The sequence below is a fragment of the Ictalurus furcatus genome, chromosome 12, assembly GCF_023375685.1.
Source record: "Ictalurus furcatus strain D&B chromosome 12, Billie_1.0, whole genome shotgun sequence".
NCBI lineage: Eukaryota > Metazoa > Chordata > Actinopteri > Siluriformes > Ictaluridae > Ictalurus > Ictalurus furcatus.
The window spans coordinates 16,706,689-16,724,791 of NC_071266.1; the positions used below are offsets into that span (position 1 = coordinate 16,706,689).

General features: G+C 36.7%; 1 protein-coding gene across 1 annotated transcript; it reads right to left on the bottom strand.

Annotated features, from left to right (window-relative positions):
- Nucleotides 1–923: 923 nt before the first annotated feature.
- On the bottom strand, nt 924–9,008 carry LOC128616259 (IgGFc-binding protein). The gene is made up of 9 exons (XM_053638839.1): nt 8,978–9,008; nt 8,766–8,850; nt 8,236–8,576; nt 7,553–8,135; nt 6,245–6,867; nt 4,364–4,931; nt 4,073–4,275; nt 3,540–3,911; nt 924–2,396 (listed from the first exon to the last, which is right to left on the bottom strand). Exons 2-9 carry the CDS (start codon nt 8,806–8,808, stop codon nt 2,124–2,126), a joined length of 3,006 nt encoding a protein of 1,001 aa, XP_053494814.1. The 5' UTR covers nt 8,809–8,850; nt 8,978–9,008; the 3' UTR covers nt 924–2,123.
- Between the last annotated feature and the right edge of the window lie 9,095 nt (nt 9,009–18,103).

Consider the following 18,103-nt stretch of genomic DNA (forward strand, 5'->3'; position numbering starts at 1 on the left):
TATGAGTTTTATATTCTTTATCACACTGTTCTTCCGTTTCTGTTTGTCTATTTTACAAATATGACGATGTCTGTTCAGTGCTACTTCAAATAAATATGCTTAAATAGCATTTATGTTTATGTATTGTGTTATATTTTTATGCTAGTAAGTGGTGTTAAAAATTGGTCTAACCATCAATGAGCTGGTGTGTTATGATGGGGCGTGCTGTGGGTTGGGTGTGGTGGTCTGTTCAGGGCCAGAAAGTCCAGGCCCACTTTTTGTTCCCAGTTCAACACTGATTATTGCTATTAATACTAAACAACATAGGCTGAAAATTTAAATATCGATGTTAAAACACTGAAATGAGGGCCCTATTCCTACATTTTGCCTAGAGCCCCCAAATCACTAAATCTGCCCTTGGTGGTTTGAATGTGTCCTCAACAACCACTCACTTTTTGTTAAAAAATTTGAGTTACTTTGTTATTTGAATAAATGTTTATACATATTTATGTATTTTTTTATGTTTATCATGTCATTATTATTGCATACATATTCCAAACAATTAAATGATTTTATAGGCAAAGCAACTGCCTTTTGCTCTTGCTAACGAGAATTACTACATTTATTTTACTTTAATACATATACAATAGTGCAATACATAGAATATGCCATCCTGGATGCATCATATCAAATTATGTGTACAATAGAGTTCCTTTATATTGTTTAATATGTCTTTATTTCCTATCCTTTCTTAAAATAAAACCTAAGCATAGCTTATGATCTGCATAAAACGGTTTGCAAGCTAATTCAAAATCTATATCCCAACTCTTTGAACAAAATCTTATAATATTTATTCAAGAATTTTTTGCATGTAACACACACATTCTTTATTTACGATTTCACTAGAATAATATTGAGAAGTTCGAAATGAGAAAAGCAACTTGTGAAGGTGATGGTAAAAGCTTTATTTGGAATTGCCATGAAATGATGGTGTCATTAAAATAAGTAAATCAAGTAACCAATGAGTAAAGCGATCTTTCAACAAATGGAACAAATATGGATTTGCATCTTAATTGAAGCAAAAATATTAATATTTGTTTCAAGTCTCTAAATATTTAAAGATTGCATTATTATCTTTAAAGCATTCAATTTTAATGAAATAATCTGAATGAAGCTTAATGGCTAAGGCCCTGTCTACACTATGTATCAACATGTGGTTTTGAGGTGATCAGATCATATTCAGATTTCACTTCACACACCCAGGATGCACTGTGATCAGATCTGGAGGTGGTCAGAGACGTGAAGCCTCCTCTCACACACAGGCTACTTCATACTATTTCTGTATTAGCTTTGCTTGTTACTCTGTGAATGCATTCATCTCTGTGTATACTCATTCTCATAATTCTTTGTGAGGCAAAAATGCAGGCAAAAAATTATTAGGTAAATGTTTTAATACATTGTCATGATGTTCATTAAATATTGTTGCTAATGGAAACTATTAAAGCTTTTTGGGCACAGATGGCCAGGATAATGGCAACAAATAATTACCTAGATATGAGATTGAAACTCCTGTCTGTTGGGCATGTTTTAGAAACACAAATGTATAGATGGGCTATACAAAGACAATTATCTCTAAGTAGTCTGTAAAAAAGGGCTCTAGCTACAGATTACACAAAATGTGCTAGACCTACAGCTTAATGTAATAATCAATAATGAACAAAAACAAGCATTAAACATGTTAATTTAAATCTTTGTGTTTGCTGTAAAGTACATTACGGCTACACAAAGCCATGCAGTCCTATTTAATCAGGAAATTAACATCCAGTGGATTAATATTTGTTTGAGTTTTTATATTAGGCTGTTGGGGGCTGTTTTTGTAGTGATGTCATTTCAACCCTCATTAGTCATGAAATATGATCGTAAGTGGTCAGTGAAACCGCATTTGAAACACACAAAAAAGGCCTTGTGTGAACAGCTATCCATCTCAGCTGACCACTTGTGATTCAATCACTCAAAACACATTTATAACAGGTGTAAACAGGACCTTATAGTTAGATGCTGCCATCTTTTATTCCTTAAATCCAATGTTAAATCAAAGCAATGCCAAGTGACTCATGACCTTGTCATCATATCAAAGAGCATATTTAACAAAGGGCACTTGGAAAGTCAGGTGCTCTCCATAAAGCCAAGAATTCCTGAAAGCCTTGACCCTGGACATCGAATACTTTGTTGTCACTTCCACAGGCACCACACACTGTTTGCGCCATTTCATCACTCACACTCACTACAAGCCCAAGTGAAAGACTGAAAGACACTTGAAAACTAGCTTTCTTTTCAATAGTGAGTGTATCCTCAGTCAACTGAATGATCACTTCATTCTTCAGTTGCTGTGGCAGAGTGACAAGCTTTCCATTGATCTGGAAAAAAATTAAGAAAAAATTAATAAATTATATACATACATACATACATACATACATATATATATACATATATATACGCACACACACACATTTGTCAGAATTATTATGGAGCCCTTGAAGAAACCTTTCCAAAACAAAACAAAAACATGCATATTTAAAAAGATTTTGTTGTTTTTTTCTGAAAGAAAAGGACATATAATTTTTTATGTAGTTATTGTATTCGCATCATTTACTTTCTTGTGTGCACCACTTACTTTCTCATTTTCTTTCAGAAAAAAAAACAAATCTTGAGAAAGCACACATGAACACGAGTCCATCTTTACAAGTTTTTTGTTTGATGTAATTTTTGTTGTTAGGTCAATATCACTTACATTTACTATTGTGCCCATCACTTACTGTTATGTATCGTGCTACTTATTCCACCAGCAGAATGGAAATTGACTTATTGGACCTTCAATTAGTATAAACAAATTAATTATTTTATAGCTGCAAGACTGTTATAAGATTAGTCAGGACACAGTTGGGTTCCTGTGTGTAGAGTATTATGACTGTGTTTAGCTGCTGGTGAGCAGGGTGATGGGAGATGGGAGGGGTGTGAGCCCCCTGCTGGGCAAACAATTCACAAGTCTCCACAATAACACATGTACAGAGATAAAAAACAGCACAATTAAAGCTTTTTTGTTAGTAAAAATTGTATACAACTACCACAATAAATGTATAAATTTTAAACCTAGTAGACTTGGGGAAAAAAAGAAAAACTTACGGGAAAAACTACAAATTCTTAAAGCCCTGAGTGTCTACTTTCATATGAGTCATTAATCACTACTGTGGAGTGTGACATCACAAATAAATTCAGTGCTGAACACGGGCACCTCCAAAACAGGAGGAAATTCCATTTATTTGGCCACTGGTCTTGTGAAATTGCCGTAACTTGTTATAATGTATGTTTTAAATTTTTTTGTGCTTTTATATATATATATATATATATATATATATATATATATATATATATATATATATATATATATATATATACACATACACAAATTATATAATATGTTATATATTTTTACTGGTTAATGAGTGCTTTAAATAGAAGGCGAGACAAGTAAAGAGTAGAATTTTATCTAAGATACATACCCAAGTGGACTGCTTGTTGTTGACAGCAATGAAGATCTCTTCAAAGTAGACGTACACAGCCGCAACACTGTTTTGACTTCCATAAGGTCCCAACTCAACCACCACCCGGAACCATTCTGCTTCAAGAGAACCTTTGCACACTTTCACTAACTCGTAGGCTCCTACAGACGTGATGGTCCAAGATTCTCCACTGAAAAGGCTAAAGGAGCCGCTAGCCTCCAACAGGCACTGCCTTGGGTAGCATCCACGAACGCCATTCTTAATTTTGCAGACCTCACTAGTGTCACAACTGATGCTTTCGTGTTTTAATTCGCCAGATGGAAGACAGGTCAAGCGTTCTAGACAGTTATCTGTGATGATGGTCTCATTAATCTACAAACATAAAAATGTTAGTAACTAAAATTGTTTTGCATTCTACTTATTTGCCTTTGTTAATGTCACAAATTTTCCTATATGAACATGTTATAAGTATAAGATTAGCTAAAAAGTTAATTATATACTTCAACTTTGTTTTTATTTTATCTGCGTCCTACCTTATAGGTTAGTCCATTCTCATAGCAGCCACACTGGTCTGCTGTCACGCAGCCAGTCCCATTGTTAAAGAATCCAGGTTTACACATGCAGCCTTCAGCACAGGTCTGAATATTACACTTCATTAAACCAGTAAGGCCAGGACAAGGTGCATCACATGCTTTTGCACAGATTTCGTAGACACTGTTGGCAGGACATGATAACGCTGCAAAAAAGTGGATACAAACTTAGAATAAATGGAATGAAGAATACTTTTGTAATTGGAAATAGTATAAAATGAGCGTTGTTCTTACGACAGAATGTTGACGTTCTCCAATTTTTAACCGTGACTCCAAAGGTTTGACAGTCAGTCATGTATGCAGCTACACTGTGGCACAGCATATGTTGATCTCCCTCACTCATGCAGACGTCATAAACACAATCTTGGAAGTAGGAATCAGGGTTAATTACACTGTGACAGGCAGCAAATGGACCGTCAGGGTTGGTAATAATACTACAGTCCTTTTCAAATACAAGTTTCTCATTTTGAGGACACTTTGGACAGAAATCACCACTGCAGCCATCATCACACACAACACCAGGCACAGCCACTTTCCAAGCCGCTCCAAATGTTTTCAGTTCTTTGGTTTCTTTCCCATCTGGCAGCAGGAAGTCATCATTCTTATTACCATTATAGTTTCCACACATGCCACAGGTCTTTCCTGCATATGTGCCAGGGACTGTGATGATAACTTGATAAATCATATCATAGGCCACCCTTAGACCAAAGTTTGTAAGAATTACATTATGATAGCCCTCCTGCTGGACTATCACTTCTCCTTCATTGAGATTTATAGGGATGTTGGTTAAGACATCATTAATCTGGAAAAGCAAATGGAAATGCATCATGATCTACTCATATGAGTTCTTGAACATTGAAAACAGTCAAAATTGTTAATAAAAGATTCTATAGTTTATAAGTTTTTTAATACTAGTTATATCTATATAACCATGGCAAAGGTCTAATATATATATATATATATATATATATATATATATATATATATATATATATATATATATATATATAAAATCTAACAATCATGTTATTTCAAGACATGTTTATTACTTTCTAGAGCCATGTGTTTGAGTAAATAATACATGAATAAATATGCTATATGATTAATGTACAGTATGTGAACACCTGACCATGTGTGATTCTTCTCTAGACAAAACTGGAAGCACACAGTTGTGTAGAATGTCTTTGTATAATGTAGCATTACAATTTCCCTTCACTGTAGCTACAAGGCCCAAAACTGTTCCAGGTTTGGGCACAACATCAGTGTATGACCTCACTAATGCTCTTATAGATGAATGAACACAAATCCCCACAGCCATGCTCCAAAATCTAGTGGAAAACCTTCCCAGAAGAGTGGAGCTTATTATAACAGCAAAGGGGGAATAAATCTGGAATAGGATGTTCAGCAAGTATATATGGGTGTGATGGTCAGGTGTCCACAAACTTTTGGCCATATAGTGTGTATGTTGCAAACACTTATACCACAGTGTTGTTCAATTGTTGAAACTGATGGGTCAGATGGTTAAGGTTAAAGATGAATGTTCTTTAAAATAATTTTCTATAAGACTAATAATAATAAGATTTAAAGATGTGTTGGTATTTAAGATGTATAAAGATGTATAATAATTGAATATAGTGTTTTCTGTAAAGAGATGTTTATTTAGCATTTATGGAAGAAGTCACAGGTGTCAGCTGTGAAAGCTGCATGTTTTTGGACTTATTAACTTCGAGAAAGAGGAAAAAAGACTCTGGTGAGGGATGCAACTGTTTCCAGATCCTGTAATGTAAATGATAACAGAATGTAGTCTTGTGGACATTCCACACATTAAATTACTATAAACCATTAAACAAATGACTTTAGCACATCTTTGGCACATATGTCCCATTGCCATGGTATAAGAAGAATAAAACTCTGTTGGACACTGCTGTTATTGGAAATAATCAACTTCAGGATGGTAGTACTTTGCATCAGGCCACATCACACCACTCTTGTTTATCATTTTCTGAAGAACAGCATAACCCGTTGTGTTTTGTTTCTTACTAAACTCGCTGGCAATTGGTACCATCTGAGCATTACTTTTATATTCAACAAAATTGTAATTAAGATTATACTCACCATGACTTGATGGAGCTGATTTCTTCGCAGAACTATAGTCATGCCATACACCTCCACTGCGACCACCTTGGCCATAGAGACATTTGGACTTGATTGGATTTCATTCCATTTCTCATTCTCTACTATAACTGCAAACGGAGTGAGTTGTGTTCCCTCCAGGTGGCAGCCCTGAGCAGCAGTGTAAGTACAAGTGCCCTGGAAGTCGTAGGTGCTGTTGTCAAATGTGTTGTAGTGAGGATCTCCATAGATATTACAAGAGGCATTTGGTACTTCGTGGCAGCCTCTGGTTCCATTAACAACAGCGCATGCAGTTCCAATAGGACAACTTGTGTTTTCACATACAACTTCACTGTTTGTCGGGTTACAGGTGCATTTTTTGCTGCAGTTGTCATCAGCCCAGATGGATTCTCCAGCTTGTAAGTAACGCTGATCACCTCCACTTTTGAACGTGCAGCCACACTGATTCTTAGGGACACACTTGCTTCCACTCCACAAGTATCCATCATCACAAGTGCAAGCCTCTACACAGTTTGCTTTACATTCAGCAGAAGGAGTGGGATTCTCACAGGTAGCAGGACAGGCACAGGACTCAAAGTGACTGTTTGCTGGGCATTTAGGGTTAGCTTTATAAAAGGAGTAAAGAAAGAGAATACATATTTTACAGGATGCATTTGACATAGTAAATATTGAAATATTTTGACCAACAACGTAATATTTTATCTGTTGCTCGTATACATAATGAAAAGAATATGCTTTGGTACATTAAAACAATACTATGGAAGCCCTGAACTACAAGATGTGAAAAAAAAGTGTTGAAGTGCAATGTCGTTATTTTGATCTAATATCTCATTATTTTGAGTTGTTCTCTTGTTATTTCAAAACAACATGATCTATCAATAACCGCTCTATCAATAACTACTTTTTCCTGTTCAGGGTTGTAGTGGATCTGGAGTCTCTCTCAGGAATGAGGCAGGAATTCACACCAGTCCACCATAGTGAATATTAATTGCTTCCCGGATAGTACGTAAGCCAGATGTTACTTTAGTAGAATTCACTTGACACATATATGATTGGTAATTCACTTAAATGCGTTCATGTGTGATCAATGTTTTGAGCCTTCAGACTTCAATTGAGGGAATTCCCTAATACTCAATTTTTACTATTTGAATTTACTCACAATAATGAAATATTAGGTTGAAATAATGAGATATTAACCTCGAAATAATTTCATGACATCTCAATTGTTTTCACATGTCAAGGCTTCCATACAATACATTTACTGTCACATTATTATTCTATGATACTCACGGCACTTCAGGAGGCCTCTCCAGTTATAAACATGTACACCAGCTTGTCTGCAGGCATCTGTGTATATCTCAGCAGTTTGACATAAGAAATTGCTGACATCTTTGCCAGTGCAGTAATCGTATAGACAATTGTCATAGAAGACGTTGGGGTCAATGACACTCTTGCAGTTTTTCAAAGAACCTTTTGTGAGAAATGTGACAACGCTACAGCTAAGCTTTGCATTCATGCGTGTGAACCATGAAACACCCTCACAACTCTGACACTGCCCTGGACACTCATCCTCACAGAAAGCTTCTCCTGGGAAGCCTGGTACTCTCCAGCTCTTTCCCAATTCTGGAATACTGCTTGCTACATTGCCACTGGGAGTAGTCAGGTCATCCTCTTTGTTCCCATTGAAGTTCCCACACATACCGCACATCTTTCCCTTAAAGCTCCCCGGCACTGTCACTACTAGATATAGATCCCAGTCATACTGAACTGACAGGCCAAAATCTGTCTGCATGGTAACTGAGAGGCTGTTTGCTGTGAGTTTTACATGACCGTTGTTCAAAGAGACTGGAAAGTTCCAGAGTGAAGAATTAATCTGAAATTAAAAGGATGTAATCTCAGCTTGTGTACGGTATCACCATTTCATTATAGAATATTGCTTGTATATATATGTTGAATTAATGACAGCCTCATACCTTTACAAGCCCGTTCTGAAGCCGGTTGAAGGAGATCGTGTTGCCATACACGAAAATTGTGACCACGGAAATCAGTGTATTTTGTGTGTTGCCATTACGTTCATTCTTTGTGTTAATCTGAAATGCTGGATGCTCATCATCTACGTGGCAGTTTTTGGCAATGACGTAGGTGCAGTTTCCCATGAAGTTGTAGTAACTTCCATCAAATGTGCTGTAATGTGGGTCACCCATAACCAAACAGGTACCCACTGGAGCATTAGGTGCATTTTGGGCATTGAATTCTATGTCATCCTGTTGACAGTTGTCTCCCTGACATGGGACACTGCTGCTGGTAGAAAATTCTAGAAAACCAAAATTCATGTTATATTTTCTTTTCTATATATTTTACATTACATACCAAAACATAAACACCTATATAATTAGAAATACTTGGTTTTGGAGGCTGACCTAGATGTGGATTTCTAAATGTGGATTTGAAGGATTTTATTTATTCAACAACATTATAATGGGTTCTTCCCATCAGGACTTACCAAAGGCAAGCAGAAAAGCGATGGTACAAAGAGCTGCTTTCATCTTTAAGCCTGTGACAAAGGTCTTCCTCGGTTTGGTGGCAATCTAAAAAGAAAAAAAAAAATACCACAGATGTTAAAAACAAGCTAACTATTTTGGATAATACTCAGAAATAATTATCAATGATAGAAAACAATTACGAATATGTTTTAACTAAAGTAATGGTACATACCGGACATGCTCTTTCTTGCAGTCAGTTGGGGTTTAGGTGCAGTCGCCTTATATTATTCTGGATGACTGTATCAGGAACCAATCAAAGCCAAGGACTAACGCTGCATGTGCACATTTGGCATCATGCATGTGACAAGTTTCATAGCTAATCCATCATGCTCACATCATTTCTGTGTGTGAACAGACTGTACTTTCACCATCACTTAATTAATCTTTTGATAAACACAGTATCATGTGCAGAACAGTACATGAATAACTTTTAGGTGTGGCAACAAATAAAAGAGTATATGCAAACATTTATTTTATATATATGACATAAAATTTAAAAAGGGAGAAAATAACCTCAGTTAGAAACACCCTGCTCATTCATCCAATTATCCATGTAGCTGCAGCTCATTGCATAAAATATTGCAGAGCTTCAGTTAACGTTCCCATCAAACATCAGAATGGGGAGTTTGAGTATTTCAAAAACCGCTTATTATTCTCACTGTTTTTCACACACAACAGAGTTCACAGTGCATAGAATAGCGTGAAAAACAAAACATCAACACAAACAAGGCTAAGGTATTGCAAAGAACTACTCTATACAAATATGGTGAGCAGAAAAGCATCTGGACTGCACAGCACATTGAAACTTGCGGAGGACAGACTTCAACAGCTAAAGACAACATTGGATTCCACTCCTTTCAACCAGGAAACAGTGGATCCAGGTTCACCAAAACTGGACAGCTGAAGATTGTAAAAAGACCACGCAATGTTTTTCTAATCTTCAACTGCCCAGTTTTCAGCAAAATGTTTGTAGAATTTTTTTAATTTACTTACTAAACTTGTCTACGCAATCCTCCTGCAAAGCTCAAGTAGGGAAAAGAACCAGTTTAACAATTGTGTTCGTAAAAAGTCAGTCTCCCTAAAGATTTCTAAAACCTTACTAGCTAAGTGTGATTGCCTCAGACAGTGAATGTCAGGAATTGATCAATTTGTTAGCTTTTTAAATCACACAAGTGATTTCAGCTGATGAAAAAGAGGCAGTTGTGGATGATGATGATGATGATGATGATGATGATGATAATGATGATGATGGTGGTGGTGATTACACATTTCCTATTGTAAACGTGTAACTCTTTATGCACCATCTGCTCATGATCATAAATTTTGGTGGTGAAGCACGACATGAATAGCTTCAAACATAATTAAGTCGAGAAGCTATCACATGGCACACTAGACTATGGGCTGTTATCTAGTGATTTTTGAGGGTAATTCCATAATAAGCAATTGAGAGACAACAACATACAGTTATCCTGCATACAGTATACTCTAGCAGCTTGTTTTGGACGGTTTTAGATGTACCTTTGTTCAACTGTGTTCAAAGTAATATTAACCATGGGTGACAGGTTTCAGCAAAATCTCCAGTCCAACTTCATCTCAAAAAACATACAAAAGGCCTGAAACTAATCTAAAAAATTTGGCCACTGGAAAAGGGAGATGTGATTTTCTCAGCTTTTGAGGAAAGACATGTTTCTGATGTGTAGTCATTACTCCATAATGCCCCTTTGGCAGTGTGATTCCTGCCCCAATGAGCTACTATTAGCGCTTTTTGCAGTTCACATTTTGACCACCAGGTGCAACTATAACGCTATGGAAGCTCAGTGGGGCAGAGAGCGTGCTGCCTTATGATTGCACAACAATAAGAAAAGTGAGCAAATCAAAGGAACGTTCATTTATATATGTCAGATAGTGACTTTAAAAAAAAAAGGATTAATCACTCAAAATAAGTATTTCAGCAGAATTTAAAACGTATGGAGCTGTGAATGAAAACTTCATGATGATTAACATTTGTTGTATGGCTGATATAAATGGTGGGGCTCTCCGCCACCTACCTTTACGTACGAGCCGCCGCTGTCTTTATGACTTTATTCAGTGTTGTTTTTCCATAAGTAGATTAGGTTACAAAGGTAGAGATAGGTGGGGCGTTTGTATGCGATAGGCTGATATCCCAGGACAATATTAAAACTGGGTAAGATAATTCCACCTGAGATAATATAGAATTGACAAAGTTATTAAGGACATCAAATACAGAATGATTGCTGGATGGGCAGGACTTCTGAACAGCCTTTTAGTGTATAGATGAAGAATAACAACAGGTAATCAATTTGAAATGTTACTTAATTTAATACTGATAAATAGCAGGTGCTTTTAGACAATCAGTATGTTGACTTTCAGTAGAATAGGAGTGGAATCTTTATAATCAAATTTCCAAACCAAAAATGTTATAACTTTATTTTTAAAGTTCAGCTTCCATAACTATATGTAGTAGTAAATATTTCCAGACATTTGCCTATTAAACAGGGTTTGTTCTCATGAATTAACAGAAACATCTGTAGCACTAAAGCATACTATAGACTGGTGACAAATTAAATATATTTTCTTTAAAATATGAGCCTTGCTATAAAAACATGTTTGTTTTAGCAAAAGGTTTGTATGTAGATGACCACACAGGCACACTTTTCAGGAACAAAATGTCCTCACCATGCAAACCATCTGAATCCTTATGCTCTACCGGATAACTTTAAAATTCTTAGTATATGAAATATGAAAAGATATGCTGCAATATATATGTTTACCATACACTTATACGTAAAGCTAGACAATCACACTATTTAATAAAAATACTAAAATCCATAATATCAGACTGGCTATAAGTACTTCCATGTCACCACCACAATTAAAAAATTATTTTAAAAAACAAAACAAAAACAGGACCTCTTGATTATGCTTCACAGTCCCCTGGTGGTCTCTGGTCCCCAATTTCAGACCCACTGCAAACCAATGTAAAGTTATAATCCTATGATGAAACATTTCTATCCTGATGGGAGTGGTCTCTTTCAGGATGACATCATGCCCATCCACAGGGCATGATGGCTCACTAAATCATATACTATGGTTTTCAAAATCATCCGATCTGAACTGAATCGTACACATATGGGAGATTTTAGACTGAGGTTTTAGACAGAGCTCTTCACCACTATCATCAAAACACTAAATGAGGGAATGTCTTTTGAAAGAAGGCTGTTCATCCTTGCTGTAAGTTTCCAGAGACTTGTAGAATCTACAACTACAAAACTATAAGTAAATTATGAAAAATATGCTATTGTGGACCCACTGTAATCTTGTTTATTACCTTATATGTTAATTTATAAGTTAATTTTAAGGCTAGACCAGGCAGAGTTGCAATAGCTTTTATTAAATTTTTTATTTTAAAAAATATACAGGATTTTTATTTAAAAGCCAGTGAAATCACATTCAAAATGTAGACTTTCTAGGAATTTAGCATGAGCTCAGCTAGGCCTTTCACCAATATACTTACTGAATTCTTGGAATTTATTTATGTAAAAATGACAGCTGAATAGGTAACTCCCTAAATTTTAAGGTTCCTGTAGGTGTATTGTGTCTGTTAAACAAACCTATCTTATCTCATAAATACACATTCCGGACATAAGTAGTAAGTATCAGATAATGCAAGGTACATTATGTTCTACAATAACTACAATATAACGCTACACTAAGAATTAATCCATTAGGACATCTTTCCTTTTTTCATACATTAAATCTGTTGCTGATAAAACTGATAAAGGACATGTACACTTTCTTATTGTTCTTTTTTTTTACTGTAACACCTTAGGTCAATAAGGCAGGCTTTGCTTATCCACAACAACATTCACTTGGAGATAAAGTGCAGAATAATTCAAGCCTTCATTTACATTATACATTACTGTGTCACACTATCTGATACCTGAAATAAATGGGGAAAACATTTTCTGAACACTTTCACCTCAGAAACCCTGCAGTCTTAGTTGTGCCACGGCTATCATATAGCTATGCATCAGTTAGCACCCATGCTAAATACATGTTAAATAATTTACTAACATTCTCATACAGAGCTGTGAAACTATTTGTAATTTGATTGGAATCAAAATTTGTAACATTGACTAGTCAACTAATATATGTCGAGGAGGTGGAAAAAACATAGAGGCAGGCAGTAGAGTAGGCTAAATGTACTTCGATAGTTTGAAAATATTTCAGACTAGATACAGCCTAGGAAAAATTATTTTATACATTTTATTACATTGGACTATAATGGGTAAATTTTAAATTGTGAAAAAATATTCTTGATAGTAAATTGATTTACAGTAAGTAGCTTGGTTGATCACTAGTAAAACATAAGTAGCAGCTGAAAGAACACATAGCAAGATTTAGGCCACTTCAACAAAACGATCTACCCACACTATGGGTTTCCTGATTGATGTAACTTTATTGGAAAAGAAAGTTCCAACATCATCTGCAGTCAGAGAGGTAGAGGAAGGGGGAGGAGGGGGCGGAGATGAGAGGAAAAAGTTGTGAATAGAGTACAGGTGTTAATAGAGCTGCCAATCTTCTCCTGATAGAGATACTATGAAGAGATATCATTATGAAGACCTTCCAAGAGGCAAGGTCTAGGGAGTGACATGCGAGCTGGCCTGGAGGTTTGAGCAGATGTTGTCAAGAGCTGATGTTAGAGTGGAGCATAGCATGTCAATTGCAGTGTACAAGTCCAGTGAAGAGACGTGGATAATAGAGGGAAGTGAGGTTGCATTAATGGGAAAAAAGTGTGTGTGTGTGTGGGGGGGGAGGGGGGGATAGGGAGAGAAGATTGCGATGAAAGGAGATTAAACATGGACACAGTGAGGGGGGTGAGGGAAGAGAACTAAAAAACTGGATAAAGAAATGGTCAACGGTGTGGAGAGGAGTAAAAAGAAGATTTTGTGTGGTGCAGTTATTTATGAGGATGAGGTTGAGCTGTTTGCTAGCTTTCTGAGTCGCTGGGGTGGGGAGCTGCTTGAGGTCAAATGTGGGCAGGAAAGCTAGAAGCAAGTTGGCTGCATGCGGTTTGCCTAGGTGGTTCTTGAAGTCACTAAGGACCACAAGAGGAGTTATATCATCCTGGATGGTAGACAGCAGTATGTCAAACTCTTCTTGAACTTGTCCAGTTGACCTGGAGGACAATATAGAATGATAAAGTGCATTTTGGCAGGTTAAGTGATGGTAACAGCATAACATTCAGAGGAAGTGTTTGAGCAAGGGGGAGTGAGAGATGTAAACCTGCGCCACCCACTAGCCCGGTGGGGCGTGGGGGTGTGGGAGAAGCTGAAATTGGAGGCCAGGGCAGCGGGTGTTGCAGTGTTCTCTGTTCAGATCCAGGTCTCGGTCAGAGCCAGCACACTGACGTTGGAGTAAGTGACAAAGGCAGGAATGAAATCAGCCTTGTTAACACTTGATTGGCAGTTCCACAGCCCAATCGAAAGCGAGAAAGAGTCTGCTGAGGGCATAGGTTGTCTAAATTGCATACTTTACTATGAGTGTGCCATGGCCTGCACCTACGGTAAACAAAAGGGATGAACTGATGACACATGTTAGCATGTTAAGAGATAAAGAGTGGGGGGAAAGGAGTAGAGAGAGGAAGAGAATGCTACTTAGCGAAGTGGATGGAGTCTTGTCGGTGTCCTTGATCGGTGGACTCGCACAGGTAGACTTGCAGGTCTTTAAACGAGCTCGGTCTTCACACGATGAGGGCTTCACACGAGGGCTGATGCTTCTGCTGATGTGGAAGTTTTAAAAGTTTCCGAGTTCTAAAGTAAATTATACTGTCCACTAAAGTCAGGCTGTTAACAACCTCTCTTACCAATCCTTACTTACCCTCCTCACCTGCTTTGACTTTGGTGGACAGCCTCCTCTAGGTAGAATCTCGTGCCACATTCCATATTGTGCCATTCAGTGTTTTAATAATGGGCTCAATGGTGCTCCATGGGATGTTCAAAGTTTCTTCTATTCTTATATATAGTCCTTATATTTATAATTATGTTTGTCCAATTACTTTTAAAACTGTGAAAATGGAGGGACAGTGTATAAATGGCTGTAGTTCCTAAACAGTTAATGCAATATTTTTTGTTAAACCACATGAATTAAAGCTGAAAGTCTACGCTTCAATCACATCTTGATTTGCTTCATTTTAAATTAATTGAGGTGGTGCATATTGGCAAAAAAACAAACAAACAAACAAAAATTGTCGCTGTCCAAATACTTATGGACCCAACTGTAAATTTCCTTAGGGGTGTGTGTGTGTGTGTGTGTGTGTGTGTGTGTGTGTGTGTGTGTGTGTGCGCATGGCAACCTGTGAAGGACTGGCGTCTCATCCAGGGTGCATTCCCACCTCACACCCGGTGTTCCCAGCATAGACTCCAGATCCACTGCGACTCTGACCAGGATAAAGAGGTTACTGAAAGCAAGTGAGATCTACTTTATGGACTCAAAAGTACATAGGAGACCATAAAAATAGGCTGAATCTGATATTACTTTAATTCATGAATGTCACTATCATATCATACTCCAGAATAACAACTATGGTTTTGGGAGGAAGTCCATATGGACAAAAGAACAACATGCAAAACTCTGCACAGAAACTGATGTTCACTTTACAATTACTGACCAAGAGGACACTAAAGCACAACGCCAAAACCTTACTTACAAACAAGGAAAACAAATGACAAGTCATTTCTTTAACATCGTCCAAGCATAAGATAACCTGCTTCGCTGCTATGCTTAACCCACTCCACTCCATTCCATTATTATATCAAATCATAGTCACAGAAAATTATTTAGTAATATAATAAAAGGTAAGATTGCTTCATAATTCAGGGCATTTCCAAGCTTGGTGACAGTGGCATTGCCCGTCAGACCCTTGTTGCTGACATACCTCTTCTTATAGTTGTACAAAAAAAAATATCTTTAGTGTAATGTTAATTTAACACACAACCAAGCTATCTGATTATATAAAATATAAGTCTATACAGGATACTATAAGAATATACAAGAATATATAAGAATTTTTATTCATTTAAACAGTAAGAGTAGACGAAACACTTTAATGCCCTGTCCTTTGCTGCCCCCCAGTGGAAAGGAACGGGTCTAAAATCCTCCAGAAGCTTAAGTTCTGCACCACTTCAATACTCCTAAAGACCTAATGCAAATGATCTTGAGTCAAATGGTGGTCACCTTCAGAGAAGGCCCAAAGGTTTCTGAGAATTAAATATATCATATTTCATGTCTGTAATTTTGGTTAATATTTATTTTATATAATCATCACTGCAGTTTTTGCTTTATTTGTAAACAAGTGTTAAATCTCTATTATGAAATGTTTTTTTTCTTTTCCTATCTATAGTTAGCTATAGACAAGCTAGGATTACACTTACAACTAATATAAAGGCATTAAAATTTTCTGTTCTTTAGGAGACTTTTAGATGTTGGTCAAAATGTTTCATTATTTTGGGCATGTCCCAAACTCTGACTGTCACTTTGTCTTAGTAGCATTGATATTATATGATACTAATATGATATTAAATTCATACTTTGCATTTCCTCACCAGGATTTACTAAAAACATAAAAAAAAACCCCAAAACAAACAAACAAAAAAAATCATATGTTTTATATATAAATGTGCATCTGACAAATCTGCAGTAATGGTGATGCATTGATGTCAACATGGACCAGAAGGCTGTTCTGAAAGCAAAAAGGGGTACTCCACAGTATTAGTATAGTGTTCCTAATAAAGTGGCTAGTACGTTTCTATCTTAATTGGAGAGGAAAAATTGTTTCTGCACGCAGGAAACTATAAACATAGAAATTGATCAGATTTTTCCCAATGTGTGTGCAGCAATGGAGAACACTTACTGCCCCACTCTGCAGGACTCAACCATGGAGGATTTGTGCATTGCAGATATGAAATTAAGAACATACAAAAAATATTCCTGATCAACAGCAATTAGATTTGTTAAATTAAGAAATGCTTAGTATATCATGCAATCATTTGAGTGCTAGTAATGTTCCATTCTATAGATTATTTGCATGTGCAAATAATGTCACAAACAAGCCACCTACCCTCAGCCTGGGCCACACCCAACTTTAGAGACAGACCTGATGGAATCTATTGCATGGTTTTAGCCAAGAGACCAATGAAAAGATATGAATTTGGTGATCATGAGCATAGAAATTAAAACTGAGTATGTGACGCTGTAATATGACACTTGTAACACAAAATACAGTTTTTAAATGATAGTTATTTACTGAAGCAGTAACAACGTTATCCAATACCAGCTGTGTCTGTGTGAAAATGTACAGTGCTGTGGAAAAGTATTTGATTGCTTCTGTTTTTGTGTACATCTCATACTAAATAGTATTAGATCATCAAATGAAATACAACATAAAACAAAGGCAACCCGAGAAAACACACAATACATCCATCCATCTTCTATACCGCTTTATCCTTTTCAGGGTCATGGGGAAACCTGGAGCCTATCCCAGGGAGCATCGGGCACAAGGCAGGGTACACCCTGTACAGGGTGCCAATACATCACACACAATACAGTATTTATTTATTTATTTAAGAAAAAAAAGAGAAAAAAGGGATCCAGCACGTATCACCCATGTGAAAAACTAATTGCAGCAATAACTGTAAGCAAACGTTTCTGATAACTGGAGATCAGTATTTCACAGTGCTGTGGTAGAATTTTGGCCCACTGTTCTTCACAGAACTGCTTTAGTTCAACAAGATTGGAGGGTTTTCGAGCATGAACTGCCTGTTTAAAGTTCTGCCACAGCATCTCAATTGGTTAAAATCAGGACATTGACTAGGCCACTCCAAAACTTTAATTTTGCTTTTTTTTTTTTTTGAGTCATTCAGAGGTGGACTTACTCCTATTCTTTGGATCATTGTTTTGCATAATCCAGTTGCGCTTCAGTTTCAATTTATGGACTAAAGACCGGAAATTCTCTCTTAGGATTTTCTGGTAGAGAGCATAATTCAGGTTTCCCTCAGTTATAGCAAGTTGCTCAGGCCCAGAAGCAATAAAGCATCCCCACACCATCACACTTCCACCACCATGCTTGACTGTAGGCATGATGTACTTTTTGTGGAATTCGGTGTTTGGTTTACGTCAGATGTAACAGGACCTCTGTCTTCCAAACAGTTCCACTTTCAACTAAATCCACAGAACATTCTCCCAAAAGGTTTATCAAGGTGTGTTTTTGCAAAATTCA